An 18997-nucleotide genomic window follows, 5' to 3' on the forward strand; every position below is an offset into this window, starting at 1 on the left:
AGGATTATCTCTCACTTGCTGAATATCAGATTCATACACAATGCAGCCGGTGTATTCATTGAGCGAGTGCTGCTCCCTTTGTTAATTGCTGCAATGGTAGCAGTGGTGGAGTTGGTTTCTTGCGCGCCCTCTTTTTTTTTTTTTTTTTTTTTTGTTTCTCGGTCTCACCCCCCCCTGCTCCGAGCCTCATTTTTGAAAAGTAAGATGTTTGATGTTGCTGTGCGCTCAGCCTGCCTTTGTCTCTGCCGTGGTGAAAAATTCTATTTTCCTGTTTTGGTTTGGTTTATTTTTTGCCTCTAATGTGTTGCTTTCTGTGTCCGTCTGCTGCTTCAGCCCCCATTGAGCTGAGAGGGAGCGGCTTAATATATTATTTGATGGATTAGAGCCTGAGCGTTTTTGAATAATTCATTCTAGGTTATTAATGTGACTGTCAGCCGCTGGTGTTTCATATGCCCCTGACTCTGGATTTTTATTGGTCACTGAAAGCCCACAGACATTGGAATTCTATTCCTAAACATAACACTGTATAGTCGGCATGGCTGTCTGAATTAGACTTGTGACAGATGTTGAGATTCATTAGCGGCTGGCCGTCTCAGGCCATGACTGATATCCTCTTCACAGTACGCGATGGAAACTTTGTTAGAGTTTGCACGCTTTGTTCTCTCTGACCTGCATCAAATTTGCAAAGTGAAGTTTGTAATTTATCAGTTTAGAGTCGGACACCATTAGGCTGTGGTTCCATTTCTGGGCCCAGTTCAGAGCGATGAAAACAACCTGATTCGTTTAGCTCAAGCCAAAGACCGCAAGGAGCGGTGTAGAGGTAATGATTTAGTGGCTTGTAATCTACCTTACAAATATCACTTTTAATGCACGGAAAGCTAAAACTGAATACATTCGATAAGGGAGTTGAAGGGATTTACACTGTATTCAGATTCAGTGAAATGCTGTCAAACATCAGTGTCATAAGGTTTTATAGGAGATGGTGAGTTAGTCACATTTTCTTGGACGTTTCAGGAGGTGTGCACTCAAACCCAGCGTACCCATTGCAGTGGCAGTGATTCTTCATGCACATATTCCAGGCAGGTTTTCTCACTCAGGCCTCCTGTATTTTTTGTGCCGGCTGCCCTGGCAGGGTCGTCAACTCAGCGGTCTGAACGTGCCGGAGCTCTGAGACTGCAGAGTGATGTAGGCAGGGCATGATGTTACTGCAAGATGAGCTGCGGAGGGATGCTAGCATGTAATTGCCAGTTGAGTTGGCCGGGCGTCTGTATGGGCTGTGTGGATCCAGGGCGTCAGCTGCAACTTTGCAGGCTGATGGAGTGCGCTGTGAAGCACACATCTCCGTTTAATGATTGCGGCAAGTTGTGCGATTGATTGGATCGCTTTGGGGCACACTTTTTGCACGGACAGCCGCCTTGTCAAGAGTGTTCTCGCTAGAATTAACTGCATATCTTGGTTTCTTCATCCACAGGCCCTTTGATTGACACCAAAGGTGTTGCTTTTAGATTTTTAATACCTTTATAAATCTCTTGAGGCTCTCCTGGTTTTCCCTCCCCCCCTGCTTACCCCCCCCACCTTCTCCTTCCTCTTGCAAGAAGTTTTGAAAATCTAATAAGAAGCAAAAACTTTGAGTTTCAGCGACTTTGAGGCCTCCATTTGGGGAACTTTCTAAATCTGCTATGTCATCAAAACATGATGAAAACTGCCTTCCGGCCCCACCCACACCCCCCTAGCCTCAGTGTTCACAGACATGAATGCATTATGAGTGATAGTTGAAAGACGTTCAAAACTTGGTCCTAAGAGGGAGTTCTCATCCTCCCACAGCTGGTCTCCAGAGGAGACATCTGGTGTGTTACAGCGTCTAGAACTGAAGTCCACATTATGGTAAAACCACAAATCTCAGTGCTGATGCTTAGTGGAAAACATCCTGTGAAGAACCGCTCCCCTCTCTTGAGCCTCGTGCGGTCAGCCTCAGTGAGACGCTCGCCCTGTAGATTACAGAGGCCTTGCTTTCTGATGCACATCTGCAAGGGCTTTAGTGGCATGTTGTGTTTGTGGCTGACTTCAAGAAGAGTTTAGATTTATAGATATTGATTTATAGGCGTATTGTGTTCGGATTTTGGACGGTCGCAAGCATGGCGGGAAATTACTTTTTTGTTGTAAAAACCGCAATGAGTGCCTTCCAAACTCACAGTCTCCTTTCATTATTTCACCACTCAACTAGATTTTTACATTAGTAAAGAGCCTCCAAATGAACCAGAGCCTGTAACTTGCCAAAGTGGCTGCTAGGGTGACAAAAAGTTGTCAGGCTTAATCAAATTTTACGAACATTTGTGCAATGGCTGGTAGTAATTTCCCACTCTGTTTGGAAGTAAAGGGCATGCAAGGCAGACAGAGTGGGTGTGCATTTGTGTTTGTCTTTGTGCTAGGTGGTTTGTTTGTATTTTTTTATGGTTTCGGTTATGTAGGCTTCATCTTCACTGTGTGTCTGTGTGTGTGTGTGCGTGTGTGTGTGTGTAAATGGCCTGTTAGCCATCTGAAAGCAGTTTCCCTCCCCAGATGATGAATCCCTCATATGTTGTTGATGTCGTCCATGAAAGCAGTTTGCGCATTTAGACTTGCAACCGCACCGCGCCCCATTTCCACTGGCTCATTTATGCACATAATAAAAACCGCTGCACGATTGTATACCCAATTTGCCAGGTGGTTATTGCTTTCTAAATTGAATGAGCCACCCTAAGTGTGATGGTTCGAAGTTGTACGGAGCTTAAAGGCACCGTGATGGTGCCACTGATTTTAGCAGAAACAGTAGAAGAGCAAAACAACAAAGCACATGAAGGCGAGTTGACTTGTGCAAAGGAGCTGACTGTTGTGACCGAATGAGCTGGAGATGCTACGTGTCATTCCCACAGAGAGAGAGGACACTCGTCTTATTCTGTGCTTGCTCTCTCTCACAATTTGGGCCCAATCCTCTATTGAATGTCTTTCTTTGTCCCTCGTCTTTTGTGTGTGTGTGTGTTGGTATGTGTTGCTGTATGCACATGCTCTATAAAATGTGTTTTTTCACCCTAATAATTCAAATTAGGTTCGCCGCATTGTGTGCTGTGAGGACATCTGCATAGATCGGTCCTGCCCGAGAGCGTAGGCGGGTGACAAAGAGGCCTTTATACTTTTGTCCACACTGTCCATGAATAAGTTTGAGCATGAAGTACACAAGTATGTATGTGGGCTTGTACACAATTGGCAGACCTATTCATACCTCAGCCTGTGACGCACGCTCAACCTGCCACTCTAAATTCAAGTTTGATGTTTATGTGACCTTGGCCAGTTCCATTTCAGTGTGGCGATGCAACCATCCCTTCCTCTCCTTTTCCTCCTCCTCCTCCTGTGCTCTGACAGGGGGGCGGTGGATCTGCACGGGAACCCCGAGGTCATTTCACCGCCAAAAAGCAATAAAAATGCACTCCTACTTTTAATAAAGCAATTATAACTCATTGCCGAGTTCAATTAATTTTAAGTTTTCCATTAGGCGAGAAGTCTGAAATTGCCTCAGAATTGCTCAAATTTTTTTACACCAGCAATGCACTGGTGGAGTGTCATGCTTTTCACAGTTACTTTGAATTTGCACGGGTGGAGGTTGGCCACTGGTTTACCGTTTCACACGCTCGAGAAATTATTTCCAGCAAATGCAAGTTTGCACACGCTCCTGATTAAACTTGATTGGACTGATTTTGTCTTCATTGATCCTTAGCGTCTTGTTTCCCTGTTTTTTTCCAGGTGCTGTGTATTTGGAAGGAGGCTTGGAGGAGGCCCGGCAGCTCTTTGGTAGACTGCTTTTCAACAGCGAGGTAGCTCATAAAATTTATTACACACTCTAATTTGGCTTCTCCCCTTTGCCACTCAGTATTTTTATGTACGGGATGTGTATTTGCATGAGTGTGTGACTCTTTCAGGGTTGCCATGTGCATGGAAAGTACTTGAAAATGTTTGGATGAAAAAAAGAAAATCAAGACCTTGAAAGTGCTTGGATTTACTGAGCAGTCAAGAGGTCCTTAAAAGTACTTGGATTCAGCCTACTGGAATCTCAGATTTTGTGGATTTTCACGTGTATATACACATCAGTCATAGAGATGAGCTGCGGACACGCTAGACAAGATTTTTCTATTTCGATCCGTGGAAGACACAACTGTAACGCTTTCACCAATCTGGTCTCTTTTATTTGTTCAAACCCACACGCTGCATGTTTTGGCAAAATACCACACGTTGCACAATATTGAGGCCTTGCCAGCCTCAGAACCTGAGATCTTCGAATGCTCGCTTTACCCTGCGATACTTTTGACGAGCTGCTTATTATGTGTATGCTGATATGCACAAAGATAAAACAATAAGACTGAGAAAAAAGAAAATCTAGATGGAGCCGTAGCTCGGCTTGTGTATTTTGAAAAATGAACTGGAGGTGTGGAAAATTGCAGTTTGCCAGTCTCAAGCAGGACACCTGCTATTGTTCGTGAGTGTGTGTGTGTGTGTGTGTGTATGTGTGATCAGCAGGCATGAATAATTGATGAATGAATCAGTATTTGCGTTTATGTTGGCAAGAAATGTTATGAATCAATTAAATGACTTGCGGCACGTCTAGTAGCAGCAGGCTTGCTTCTAATTGGGTATTGAGGGTGTTTGTCTGAGATTCGGTTGGTGACTCCCACACACTTCAGGACACATGTTTATCCTTCAGACTGGTTTGATCAGAGTCAGGAGTCTTTGAGAGACCTGATCTGAGGCTTCAGGACTAAATCTTTGAAAACCACAACACAACTGAGAAGGATTATCATTATTGATTATAACCCTTCCTATAAAAAATAGCTGGAATGATTAAAATAAAGGCTTTTTATTTTCAAGTATTTTAATGAAAATGAAAAGACTTGACAGTTAACACACTTTTTTTTTACATGAGTCAATTCCATGAATTGAATTCCAATTGTTCCAAACCAGTAACTTCACGCTCTCTTTCAGATTGTAGGGTTTTTTTTCACTTTAATTGCTGAAACATTTGGCCTTGATTTGTCTCCATGCGTGGCCAGATTTACTAGGACTCTTCTCTACTCCGACCAGCCATTGTGTTTGAGTGCTGACAGTAGAGTATTTGCTTCTATGTGGAGAGCTGAAACGTCCTTGGTTCTGTTTTTACTGTCATCCTCTGGCCATGAAAGTTGACAGCAGTTATCGAGTTGCTGTGAATTTGAGGTCTGTATTTGTATGATGAGAGATTCCCTTGAAAAAAAAAAAAAAAAGACTTCGTGGAGCTTCTGAACAGATGAAAACTGTAATAAGTTTATTATTAAGAGCAGCACAGCATCTTTTGGAGCAGACAGAGGATGAGGACACACATGCACAAACAAACGTTTGAATGCAAAAGAAGCACATCGATATCCCATGACTACAGAAGATGCCTGCTGTTGCATATTTCCATGACAGCCTAATTTATGATGGGATGTGATGTGTGGGCGTTTGTTGCATAAAAGACAAAGAAAGGCTATATTAGCAGCATATTTCTTGGAAAAAAGGAACCAAAGTAGACGATAAATATGACATCAGATACAAAATTGTTTAAATTGTGGTGGGTCTTTGATGAAATCATACTGTATTTGATTTTATTTCATTTGTATTTATAATGATGATCATGATAATGATGCAGGGTCTTGGATTAATGAATAAGGACATTCAAGCTTAGAGATGTAGACAGGACTAGAGTACACCTTTCAACTTCAGTAATCTGCAAGACCTTAAAATCGATTCTAAAACCTAATGGGAACATTTTAAAAGGATGGCCAAATTGGGGATATGTGATCTATATCCTTTGTTGTGCTTTAAAGTAGTCACCGCTTGCATGAGCTTTGCAGCTTACGCAAGAAAACAAGGAATTAAATTGGTCAATACAAGAGTCCTGAAAGCATAAATAACTTTATCCAAATCTAAAAAGGATAAAGAACATGATTTAACAGCGGTTTGTACACGACCTTCAAAGTTTAATTAGAATGAAAACATCTGTCGCAACACCGTGACCCTTCGTGATTTTGCCAACACGAGGATGTAGACACAAAACAGACGGGGCCCCAAAACGGAACCTTGAGGAACTCCACATGTGGCACCTTTAGGAAGGAAGTGGAAATACCTCCAGCAATGGAAATGAAGTGTCTGATTCCCACACAGAAGGTGGCCACTAACATGTTGTATCTTGATTACTGAATAGCCTTTAATGTAAAGCCAAATTAACTGAGTAACCTAAAGAAGTGACTTGACACTGATTTTCGAGTGCGTAAAAGGAGTTTTATCAAATGGTTGATGCTGAACTGCATAACATCACAGTTTCAGTTTGTTTTGACATTAACTTTCTGTTAATGGAAACACAAGCCCTGGTCATACCAGTGGAAAAAAATACTGGGTTTGCAGTCACATGTGGATTATTTCAAGGGGATTTGATGGAAAAACAGGCTCTGCTGGCGATATACACGACTCCAGTACGCTCCAGCTTATCAAATGTCCAATCCCCTCCAACCTGATAGCCAGCCACGTCAGGTGTGGTACTCTGACAATACTTGTACTACAAAAAACATTTTCAATGCATAACAATCAATAATAACATCACAGACATTAAATAACTATGGATACTGAGGGAGTTTATTGATTAGGTTGCACGTGACTGAGATTCCCGAGAGAAGTTGTGTAAATCAAAGTTGAGTGATTTTCAACTTTGAAACTTTTTAGACATGCAGACTTAGGATTGAAATAGCATGCCCCCCCCCCCCCCCCCCCCCCCCCGCTGAATCCTCCTGATGGCTGCTCTGTCATACAAAGCTGAGAGGAGACAGATGGACGCAGACCAGAAAGCCAAACACCAGCCGGGTGGTATGATGGGTGTGGGGGTGGGGAGCTGCGGGGCAGACCAGAGAGATGGATGGACAGAGGGACAGAGAATTTTCTCTGGTCTGCAGGATCACTTGAATCCTTTTGTATTTCTAGCTTAACACATCAGAATGGGTGTTCACACAGCACATTACCAAACTAATGAGATGCTGTGCAAAACTGAAGGACTCCACATTTGTCGGTATAATATTCTATTCACACATGGCCGATCAGTCCCATACCCTCCTTTTCACTTTGGAACAACAGGGTGCTGGCTGGTGTCTCTCTCTCTCATTTTCTCCTCCTTTCCTTTCCATTTTTTCCTCTCTCTTAACACCCCAGGATGTCATTACCCCCACAGATGTTTCGCTCCAGTCCTCTTATGACAAGTCAACACAAAAACTCCACATCTCCGAATTCAGAATTTGCTACCTAAAACAAAGCATGCATGTAATTTCCACCTCAAGACCTAGTAAGACAAACGGGGGCCCTGTTTTTTTTTGCCTCTCCCTTTCTCTCTGTTATTCCCTAATTGGTATGGCATTCATGGCTGGAGCGCAACAGTTATTTCCATCCACTTGTTTTTCTCTCAACACATCACCTTTGCTGGCACTGGTTCCCAAACAACAGGGCTCTTGCAGAGGATGGAATCTAGCTTCATTGCACACAGACGCCCAGAGGAAACAATAGATGCTAATTTGCTAATGACATTACTGTGGAGGTTATTAAAGCATCAGCAGAGAGGCAGGAAACATCTTCTTCGGGAGGAGCTGCTCGATTGCTCCAAACCTGGACTCAACAGCAGTGCAGCGTTGCTGGGGAAAGATGTTGATGCGATGTCCTGGGGGACAGCACAGTCGCACGGTGCCTCTTTTGAGGAGCAATCACCGTAATGATGATCACGCTAGTTGCCCGTGGGCTAATATGTTGGCTTTTATTAACGCCATCGCACAAGCGTACGCACTCAAACACCAAATGTAACAAAGGTTGCTGTGACAACCGAGATGGTCACCATGGCGCTGGACGTTCGCTTCGGGTAGTTTGGCACCGCAGCCTTCTTCCTACCTCCCTTACTTCTGGGTGAAGTCCAAAAAGGGCTTTTAGAGCAGCTTGCTTTTAACTGCCTCAAGCAGTGATGGCATAAACGTCTGAATCCTTCAGCCCTTTTCTCCCCATTTTAATAATGTTAACAGTGCTGGTATTTATTCAGAATTGAATGGTTTTGCAGAAACTGCCAGTAAATCAGGTTTAACTGTAATCATGATAATCATGAGTTACTCTGATATTATTATGGTCTCTTGGTACACCAGTAGAGTGTGCTAGGCTTACATGCTCATACGGGTGAAAGGATGGCAGATAGCTCCCTCCCTGCTAAGGCCACCTCACTGGCATGCAGTAGCTCCTGTCTCTGCTCGATGGAGTCAAGCTTCTTTCTGCATAAACACCGATCGTTCATTTGTGTTCCTGTTTTTAAAAAACATTCACTGGATGTGAGTGTTTCTGCTTTCTGTTGCATGAACGTCGAACATACACTCCTTGCCTTTTCACTCTTTGCCCCCTCAACATCTCAGTGTCCCTCTCTGTTGACATCCGCTCTGTGCATTGGCTTTGTCTTGCGGCGACTACGGGTAATATTTCCAGTGTTTGAAAGCCAGAGTGTGTCTTCTCCGCTGTGTCCTTGGTTTGGTAATAAGTTGGGAGGATGAATGTATGCACGCACTCACATGCCAGCCTCCATTCACACACACTTTTCTGCCCACACTCGCAAGAACTGTAAAAGTTGTGCTCTTCACCTTCGCCGTAAATCGCACGAGAGACTTCACCAAATAGTCGACATTAGTTTTCCCATATAAGAAGATCACCTTGACCATTCACTGAGTAAAAGCCTCCGTTTTGGACTTAGGGCTGCTTTTATGTTGGTATTGATCAGTGACGCTATCTCTTATTGATTTCTCTGCTGCACTACTACGTTTGATGGATTGATTGGCAGCCTGTAGCTAGAGACCAATTTGTCAAGGTGCATTGGACCTTGTCAGAGAAGAGCACCGTTATGGAGTGTGTGTGTGTGTGTGTGTGTGTGTGTGTGTGTGTGTGTGTGGGTACCGGGCATTGTGGTGTTGCCTATTCACGGTTGGCTAATGAGTATGTGCAAGACTGCTTCTGTGTCTCATCTCCCCGGTGGGTTAAAGCTGCGCTGATTGAAGTCCACCTTAAAACTGAGATCATAGGCGGATTCACCAAGTTGCTTTTCATTTTGCTTTTAATTTCAACTCTCATTATGGGTAGACCGTTGACATTCAAATAAACATGTTTGCATATGTTTTTCTTTTTTTCTCTTTGTTGCACAAGAGCTCCATCCTCCAAATGGCTGTGATTCAGCTGCTGCACATGATGATTTGTGCCCCCAGTAATTATACCTTCCTCGTGCTGGGAGAGAGAGAGTAGGGAGAAAAAAACCTGTTGTTATTCTTAAATCCCCACTCGATGCTGGCTTAATCATTGTCTGCCTTGTCTTTGCAATGGCTGTAATTGAAACATTAGCTGCTCGGGTCTATATACAGCATGTGGGCGGATCGCGTGCGCCCTGTGGACGGATTTTAATCATAAGCCTCGATCACAAGCCGATGCAACTTGTGTGTACTTCACTTCCTCTCCTTTTTATTTTGCGTTGTGGCACTTTCTTGTTCTTTATCCTCGCTCTCTGCAAGCCTGTATGCATTTGTCTGCTGCGCTTTAGATGCATCACTTTCATGTGTATTTTACGGCAATTTGCGTGGCTGCAAAATCACTACGTGAAAGTGATCCATTAGCCGGTGCTATTGACTTTCCTTTAAGCGGTGCCATCCTCCACAGCCAAGAACCCGTGTTGTATTCACGAGCAGGCTCCGTGTTGACTTGATACCTGCTATGTACTTAGTGCTTCTCACTCCAGTCCCAGGCTAAGAGACAAGCAACCAAAAGGAAGCATTTGCTCAAACGTATTGACCGCGTTCATGAATTTTTCATTGGCTGCTCAAGGCGATGGGTTGCCAGCTGGGTGGGTTGAGAAGATGAGGCACCTATTCGATGCCACTGACCACACACACAACCCCCCCATAGGCTAACGCCGCATTTTAAAGGTTTATCTCCTTGAACCTTTTAAACACCTGAGTGATACTGTACTTTAGAGGCCCTCGCCACATCTCTATCACCACTATGACTCACCCAACATTAGACCCCAGGCCAAAAACTGCTTCTGACTGGCGTTGTCCTTGGCAACAACTTGAGCCGCAGCTTATACTCCCTCTCTCTCTCTCTGCGCTGTCTATTTCTGAGCCTCTGTCTCTCTACCATTCGATCTTGTCTGGTTACTTCAGAGCAGGGCTGAGGAAACATGTTGATCTTGCACATATTTCTCTCCACAGGGTGGGGAGGCACAAGGAGTCCAGGACTGTCAGTGTGTGTCTCCAGAGACAACACACCTCTCAAAGCCAAATCCCACCAACCCTCCAACCGCAGCACCCCTCGCCCTCCGCTCAAATCCACATCCTCACCCCCCACCTCACTCCCTGGTGGGTGGCCGATATACAGACCTCTCGGTCTGAAAATGAGATGCTGACCTATTTGCTGTTATTTCACCACCCCCTACTGGGGCTGCTGATGGCACCTGAAAGCACTTGGCCTAAGGAATGACTGTCCCCAGCATCATTACAGTCGCCATTTTTTTTCAACCACTGCAGAATCATTAATAATTAAACTTCATTAAGTGTTAAATTGATTCTTAATGTGGAGAAACAGAGCTGCTGTCTGTGATAGTGGTGAAGAGTGGCTTGTCTGTTCTCTTGGTGTGTTACCGCCAATAAAGTCACATGACCTTTCTGGCAGACTTGTCAATATTTTTATCAATCAAATGTTTAATCAGAGTAACGAACCCACACACAATTATGACCTGAATCTTCAGCTCCACAAAGCATTTTAGCATCTTTGAGCTCATCGTTTTGGTTTTACTCCCTTTTTGCCCTTTACCTGGCATCAAAAAAGCTAGGTAGCTACTAGCTAGTGAACATAATTTTTAGTTTTTTAGCTGTCAGACCTAATTTCCTCTGTGTTTCAGAAGCATGACTCCATATCTGCTGGATGTTTAACTGAATGGCCAATTGTTTCCTAACAGTCTACAACTGTAAGGTGATTATATGTTGATGTTGATGTTTGCAGCTTGTTCCACTGCCCCCGAGTGGCCAAAAACATCACTGGATGCAACTTTAATAAACGTGGTTAACCAGGATCAGAGTAGTTAAGGAGGCCAAGGGAGTTATGCTGCTCATTTACTACATTCAACAGTATTTTATCCTGCACATTTCACAGCTGGTGGCTGTAGTAGACAACACAGTCTTTTATCCTGCACATCTATACAAATCAGTTGTATAGATGTGTAGGACGAGAAGGCAGCCAGCAGGGCTCTGGTTAGTCTGTGGCTAAGCTTTTCAGGGTTTGTCTTTATACATGTGTGTCCAGGCTAAAATTAGAAGTGTGTGTCAGTATAAAGGTTTCCTGTCCATCAGAACACCCATAAAACAAGTCAGTTCTACAATTACATCACACAAACTGTGCAAGGCTGATGAAACTCAACAAAAGACATGATTAAATGCTTAGAAATACTTCTTGTAATACATGTTTTTTGTTCTGAAGTTGGGACCTAAATTATGTGACATCTGTAAAGAATTATATCTTTTATCGATATAGTATTGCACATTATTCATTTTATGTAAATGTGTATGTACTATGTATGTTATGCATCATATGTATTTTAAATATATTTTTATTAATCATCCTGTTTATTTGTTCTGTTATCATATTGTTAGAATGATTTTTTGGGGGGGGGGTTTCTGAACACAGTTGACCCTCATCCTGTAGACTCTTTCCTCTGACTCCTCGTCTCCCTCCCCCCCTCTCCTCTCCTGTCTTTGCAGAACCTACGGGAGGTCTGGCTCAACTACCCTCCACACCCCCTGCAGGTTGGTTGAGATCTGATTTATTATTGATGTTTATTTTGGCTAGTTGCCTCTCATTAAAACTCACCTCACCCCCCCCCAAGACACAAAGGAGTTCTCCCATCTTTGAAGTTTTCCAGCCTGAATGTATGTATTTTCGTGTGTGTGTGTGTGTGTGTGTTGCTAACACAGGTGGGCAAGCTGTTAGCTCTTTAGCCCGAGGCTAACTGAGTTCTTTATAGCTGTCACAAGGCCCCCAGTAGCCTTCCACTAGTCTCCATTGTTCCGCTCCTGCGTCTTGCTGATCTCCATTTTGGTCGAGACCCTAATCCCCTTTTTCATTTACTCAGACTCTCTTCCTCCTCGCCTCTTTCTCTATCGCACCATTCTCCCCTTCTCCTTCATCATGCTTTTTCTCCCTCTCTCTCTCCCTCTCTCTCTCCCTCTGTTCTGCCGTTCTTTGCTTTGCATGATCTGCCCAGAAACATTGAACATGTCAACAGTGTTTGTTTGAAATTAGGATTTGGAAGAAGAGATCAAAGATGCCATAACAGGATTACAGTCCCGAATCACATGGGGCCTCCAGGGACCGTCAGGCATCCTTCTCTCTGATGTGTTTGTGTGGAGAAAGTGTTTCTTTGTGTGTATGCCGAGACTCGTCTTTAAGCAGTTTATTCATTTCATCTCCCTGCGTGTGCATGAGTGTTGCTGCGTCCTCATATGTACATTTTTTGCATATCCATGTTTGGCCAGAAATCACACTGCGTTTCTGTTTACGTGTGTGTACAAGCCCGTTTCCAAACAAAAGAGTCGCGACACCATGACAACATAAATGAAACAGTGATAACGTGCTGATCCTTTTGGACATGTACTCAGCAGAAAACAGTCCAAAGGCAATATATTTAACATTTGAGCTCATCAGCTTCATTGATTTTTATAGATATCTATAGCAACTCATTTAAAACAAGTTGGGAAAGTTGTGGAACGCTCCAAAAACACCTATTCGGAACATTTCACAGGTAAACAGGTTGATTGGTAGCAGGTGATAGTATCATGATTGGGTATGAAAGGGGCATCCTGGAAAGGCTCAGTGGTTCATATCATGTTGTGCAATGCAAAATGTTCCTTTGTGAAACTAAGCCATCCTTCTCAAGACATCCTTCTCATTATATATAATGCACAGATCTATAGTTTGAGTTTAGTTTGTATCCTGTTTTTCCTCTATTTGTTCTTTTTTTTTCGACAATCTTCACAAGCATTTAACATTTTACAGTTTTCCCAACTTTTCTGGAGTCTGGGTTGTAAATACGCACATATGTGTATGTTTGTGTGCGTGCGTGCGTGTTTGTTGTTTCCTCGTCTTTGCCTCCTCGCCCCTTGAGTTTTCCGTCCCTGAATGCTGACGGTCCACAGAGATGTTGAAGCTGAGCCTGTCAGAGCTCAGAATAAACCCGCTGTACCCAGCAGTCTGTGTTCCTGGTGAGCACAGCGGAGGCCTCCAGCGGCGGGCCCCATGGTCGGGGTGGAGCCCCGGGGTCAGCCCTGCAACCGCTCTGTGGCGCGAGGGGAACCTCCGCAGTGTGCTGCATCAGTAGTCATTAGCCGCTTCAGAGATGTTGCCTCATTACCACACACTGCGCGTGGTTGAGCTTCCTCTGGGTGGTCCCCTGCCAGTGGGGTAACGCCTGTTAAATTGTGCCAACCTTTTGGTAGCTTGATAGCATCCTGACCTTTTGTATTTAGGTGATATCTAAGCAGGTTCACACAACGAAAAAAAACATTTCCCTTCATTATTTATTTATGTATTTATTCTATAATTGATAGAGGCCCCCAGGAGTTAAGGCTACAACATTATGCCCAAAATTGTTGCTAAGAGGCAACAAGGTGTCACCCCCAATCAGCCTGCCCACCAAGACGAGGATGACAAGACAGAGGTGAAAGAGGGGCTGCCTTAATGAGATTTGAGTGGATGGCAATGGCAGCTCGCCATGGCGTGGGTAATTATGCGTGCAGCCGTCTTTGGCATACATGCATACATTAGCCTTGCCACCGACGTGCCCCGCAGAGCGCAGTGGAACGCTTCGAGGCGCTCCTTTATGTCGTTCGTGTTCGCTCGATTCGCACCAACGCATCATCACCCCTAGCGCTCCAATATGATTTACCAGAACGTCATTTACGTCGAGTCTGAATTTCAATGTTTCTGCTTCGGTTTATCGGGGAGATACACGAGAGTCAGGCTTCTTCGGGCCTCGGAAGACCTCGGCTCTGATTCTGTTTCTGCCTGGACTGAGCTGAAAGTGATGCTTTGAAGCCATTTCAAAAGTGTTTTTTTTTTTTTTCATAACTGCTGTTGATTTTTTTTTCTCCTCTCCTCACTTCGTTTGAAGCCTCGCTGCCGGCCATTCCCCCTGAAGGATAGCTACTGCCTATGAGTGCTGAACTCGTCAGATGCCGTTAGTTGTGATGCATGACATTTAAACGCCTTTCGTTAATTAACAGAAGGAAAAAAAGCTGAAATGAAATGTTTCTTAGGACATATTGAAAGATGGAACCATGACATTACTGGCGGCACTCTAATTAAAATACTGAGTTTAAAAATACATCTCTGCGCTGCGCATGGCCTTGACATGGGAGACTCTGAGCTGTTTGCTTGTCATTTCTCCACTAAACACAAAGAAGACGCTGGAAAATGAAGGTTTCCATCTTTCCCTGGAGATCCTTGAATAAAGCTTTGTTGGGGTGACTGTTCTTTAGTGCACAGCTAAATGGAGCGAGCTAAAAAGGTCAACTCAACGTGCTTTAGTTCCCTTTGAATGTCCAGATGAAATTATGTGGCTCAATATGATCTTTTTTCTTTCTGTGGAAGAGATGTCTTGGTCCGGCTTACAGTTGTACCACGCAGAGACCAATTAGATGTTTCTAGCAGCCTAATTAATGCGCCCATAAGGATGTCTCTTGATCTAACAAACATTCATCACATATTTTCTTTGCATATCGCTTCTTTTTCCAGTGGCCGCAGACATGAGCAAATACTGTAGTCCAAAAGCTCGCGGCTTGTTTTGCTGAACCCGTCCAGCTCTGAACTCACCGAGCCCTAAAGCTAATGCTAAGAGCACCATTCACAGCAATTTTCTCAACCGAAAACTATTCTTTCAAGGCTTATCAGAGCCGTCAGGCCGGGAGTCTCTGATGTAGCAGGCGAGGCACCTTACAGTGTGACTGCCTCACCGGAGATATTAATTGACCGTTTGAAACACCGGATTTAGCGAGAGGGGGAAAAGGCGAGCTGTTTGACTTAAAACTTAACGACGATGCGATTCCATCTGCTGCAGATCATCTGAGTTTGTTTTGAGGCAGAGTGAAAACACACACTCTAAACAGGCCCTCAAGCAGCGCATACTGTAGAAGCTCTTTCCATTTAAGGAATTCATTTGACACTCTTAATGCGGGACGACTTTATTAAGCGAGTTGGGGGTGTTTTTTTGTGTCTGATTGGAGATCCTGGAAGCGGTCACGCTGGTCGTTACAGGCACATATTTCCTGTTGTGAGATTCTGCTCTTTCTGCTCGTTTCAGCTTGGTTTTATTCGGTCACAGATGAATAAATTTAACATTCAAAAATATGCTCGATGCACAAACAAAATCAACACAGTATGTGGACACCTGAACACCATACCCCCATGTGATAGTAATGGAACCTGGTTTCCCTCTCATTCAGCCACAAGAAGATTATTTACTTTGGCCACATGTGATCCAGGGGTTGAGGGTCAGAGCTCTGCAGGCCGTTTATGGACCTCTCTTTGTGCACCGTGGCATTGTGATGTTCAAACAGGACTGTTGCCACAAACCTGGCAGCACCAGAATATATAGTTGTATGCTGTAACATTAAGATTTCCCTTTACTGCAGCTAAAAACTATAAACGAAACAATGAAAAACAGTCACCAAACCACCTTAATGTGCTGTTTTTTCTCCTCAACCAGGTCCAGGAGCCTCAGACAGACAGGCAGCTGATCGAGACGTCTCCAGTCCTCCAGAAACTGACCGTCTTCGAGGACTCTATCGGTGTTTTGTTCACACATGTGCGCCTTCTGGCCAGAGCCTTCACCTTGAGGACCGTGGGCTTCAACCACCTCACCTTGTAAGTACGGGCAGTGTTTGTTTGTTGATAATGCACTTACAGCCAATTAAAATGCAAAGTGCGGCGCTCGTCGGCCAGATGTAATTTGCGAGGATGCTGCAGAAGTAGGCAGACTTTGTCTGCCGTTCCCCTCGGAGGTGATGAGGCATGATGCGTCATAATGTATAATATGATCCGAGATGCTGGGAGTTTTATCATACATAGAGCATTTTAAATTGTTGTATCTGCTGTGAATGCGGCAGCGTCCTCCTCCCACATCATCATTATGTTTACCCCCCGCAGCTCATGCATTTCCTGACAGTCACTAAGACTGCCTTTATGACAAGTGACGTCATGTTCAAAGTGCCTCAGTGAACATCTTTCGCTGCTTTTTTGTGTCTCGGTGCCTAATCCAACGGGATCTGTAGTCTGCCTGTACCCGTAAGGCCATAACCCACTGCCTCATGGGAAATGTGGTTTTGATTCACTGAGTCATCCCAGGCTGAAGGTTTAAAATTGATCTTCTTCATTCGTTGCAGCCACATCTCTTATCTGACAGATTATTTTCTCTCATCGTTATGCTTCAGTCCACCTTGTGAATTCCTGGATTCTCACTGAAATTATTATTTTTTTTAATCCGGATTTAATTTGGATCACATATACCACACATACAATGCTGCGGCGTGATCTGTTTGAAGAGTTTCTTTTCTCTTGTTAATTGCAGGGTTTCACAGCGGTGCTGTGAGGTGATTTAAGCGCAGACATTGGAAATGTTTTTTCGCCCTCAGCCTCCAGAGTGACATTTCTCCAATAGCCAGTAGAGTTACAAACTTAAGCAGAGACGACTTAGAATTGATGGGGGAGAGAGCGGCTCGGTCCGTCCGTTACAAACACGTCATTGTCGTGTAGTGACGGCGTAACCTTGCTCGTTCATTGATAGAATGGGAGTGTGAGGAGATTGCTATTTTCATGTGAAAATGTATGAACTAATGAGACTGCTCGCTCCAATTTGAGGTGTTTCTGAGTATGAGAGAGCTATTTGCAATGGAAGCTTAACTCACTTCTGAGCTTTACAACATAACACAATAGTGAGTTTGACAGCTAAAGCAAATTAGCCTTGGCAGCACACCTCTGATATCTTATTGGCAGGCTGCACTCTGTAATTGCTTGCTTAGGTTTGCCACAAGGACATTGCTCTGTGTGTTAGCGCGTGTGTGTGTGCGCGGATCATGTACACACATTCGCACATACAGTACACAGCTGTGTATCTTCTAATCCATCACTTAAATGTCAAAGCTCTCCCCACTCATGGTCTGTGAAGTCGATTAGAGGTCCAGAGGTTTGTCTCCCGCTGAGCTTTACTTTGAGGACTTTCCAGCTCAAGGTTGATACGAATGTTATTCTGCAACTTGGTGGCATCACATCCAATAGCTAAACTCACCGCAGTGAATGCAAGGTTGAAGTTTAACCAAGCGCATGTAATAGAACAGAAAATCCACACACACACACACACACACACACACGTATATATGAAAATTCATATATTTTCAAGGTAATTTATGTTCATTAGCTCATTAGTGGCCAAAGGCAGGTTGACCTAAATAGAGCCGACAGACTCGAAAGCTGGAACTGAGCAATGGCTGCCCATAAGGACCAAAGGTTATACCAAAGTAGGTCACGCTGCTGTGATGGATAGAAGGACGAGGTCATAAAACGCAAAGGAAGGTCAGACAATAAGGTAGACAGCAGATGAGGAGACAGAACCCAGGTTGGCCTTTGGCCCGTCACTTTATGCAGAAGTGGAGGACAGACTGACCTAGAAGAAGACAGCGCAAGAAGAAAGTGTGGGAGTTTGACCCTGTTGAGAGGCGGTAGAGACCGGAGGCTACCATCAGACAGCAGAAGTGGAGAGCCGTGGCCCCCAGGCGCTGGGCTTCCTATCTCCTCTCACAGCGGAAGAGCTGGGTGTTGCAAGAATTTCACTGTTAGTGAAAAAGAATCCGTCTCTCCTCGAGTCGACTATTTGTTAAATGAAAGCATGTTTGGCCGTGCAGCTATGAGAGGAGTCGTCTGAAACATTTATACCTGCAGTGATATTTTACCAGGTTGCACAGAATTGAAAGTAAATTAGTCAAAAGTGTTTTTACTTTTGTAAGAAGCGGCAGTAAGTTGAGCACAGAGGCCTTGCTGCTGCTTCATCCTCAGACAGATTAACTCCATCACAGTCGTTTTGCAACCAATGATACTAAAACAATGAAAAATGATGTTAAAATATTGAATTTGCTGTTTGAGGATGAAGCAGCTCATCTGTAAAGGTTTCATCTCATTCGTACTGTAACTTTAAAGCCAAGGCAATGTTTTTACTCCGCAGCGAAAACACTTCATTCATTTTCTGCTTAGTGCAGCTTTGCTAAGAGAGACCCTGAGAGTTCATTACGTTCAAGTGCCATTTTGAATTTATATTGATTTTTTTTATATCCTCATAGCATACGTTATGGACAGATCTTTCTTCTGTTGTCGCTGAATGTTTGAGCCGCAGCTCCACTCGCCCCCCAGTAGCGCTTTGCAGGAAGTAGCGGCAGATCACACGTTTGAACCTTTCACACAAGCGTGCTCGTGCGAAACAAGAGCGTTATTTCCCTAAAAACCAGGAGGAAAACTGGCCTTAAAAATGGTGTGCTCAGCTCTTGTGTAGCGGGCAGCCTGTCGCCACCTCTTCAGAGGGGCTGTTAAAGGTATTTTAGATCAAAGTCAAAGGCGAATAAAGACCTCGGCTCCACACTTTACTTCAATTTCCCCCACCTTACTGGAGCATTGTGCCTCTGCTGTTGAAGTGAATAAGGGACGGCTCTTTGTGACGCTCCACACAGCAACGACCCACTCTATCTCTCCCCCCCCCCCCCCCCTCGTCTCTCCTCCTTTCGTCTCTCACTGTCACTCCACTGTTCTCTTTCTCGCTCTGCCTCCTATTGGACAAGAAATAAGCTCACACTACACCTTCTCAATCTGT

General features: G+C 44.2%; 1 protein-coding gene across 2 annotated transcripts in view; it reads left to right on the forward strand.

Moving 5' to 3' along the window:
- drosha (drosha ribonuclease III) overlaps window positions 1–18997 on the forward strand; it is an 85404-nt gene that overhangs the window by 47483 nt on the left and 18924 nt on the right. Inside the window, exons 23-26 of one of the 2 annotated variants that reach the window (XM_041961283.1) lie at window positions 3778–3848; window positions 10305–10451; window positions 11850–11894; window positions 15851–16008. In XM_041961283.1, coding sequence (XP_041817217.1) covers window positions 3778–3848; window positions 10305–10451; window positions 11850–11894; window positions 15851–16008 — 421 coding nt within the window. The remainder of the gene's footprint in view (window positions 1–3777; window positions 3849–10304; window positions 10452–11849; window positions 11895–15850; window positions 16009–18997) is intronic. The other variant, XM_041961284.1, reaches the window with a different exon arrangement.

The sequence above is a fragment of the Chelmon rostratus genome, chromosome 20 (genome assembly GCF_017976325.1).
Source record: "Chelmon rostratus isolate fCheRos1 chromosome 20, fCheRos1.pri, whole genome shotgun sequence".
In the NCBI taxonomy this organism is placed as follows: Eukaryota; Metazoa; Chordata; class Actinopteri; order Chaetodontiformes; family Chaetodontidae; genus Chelmon; species Chelmon rostratus.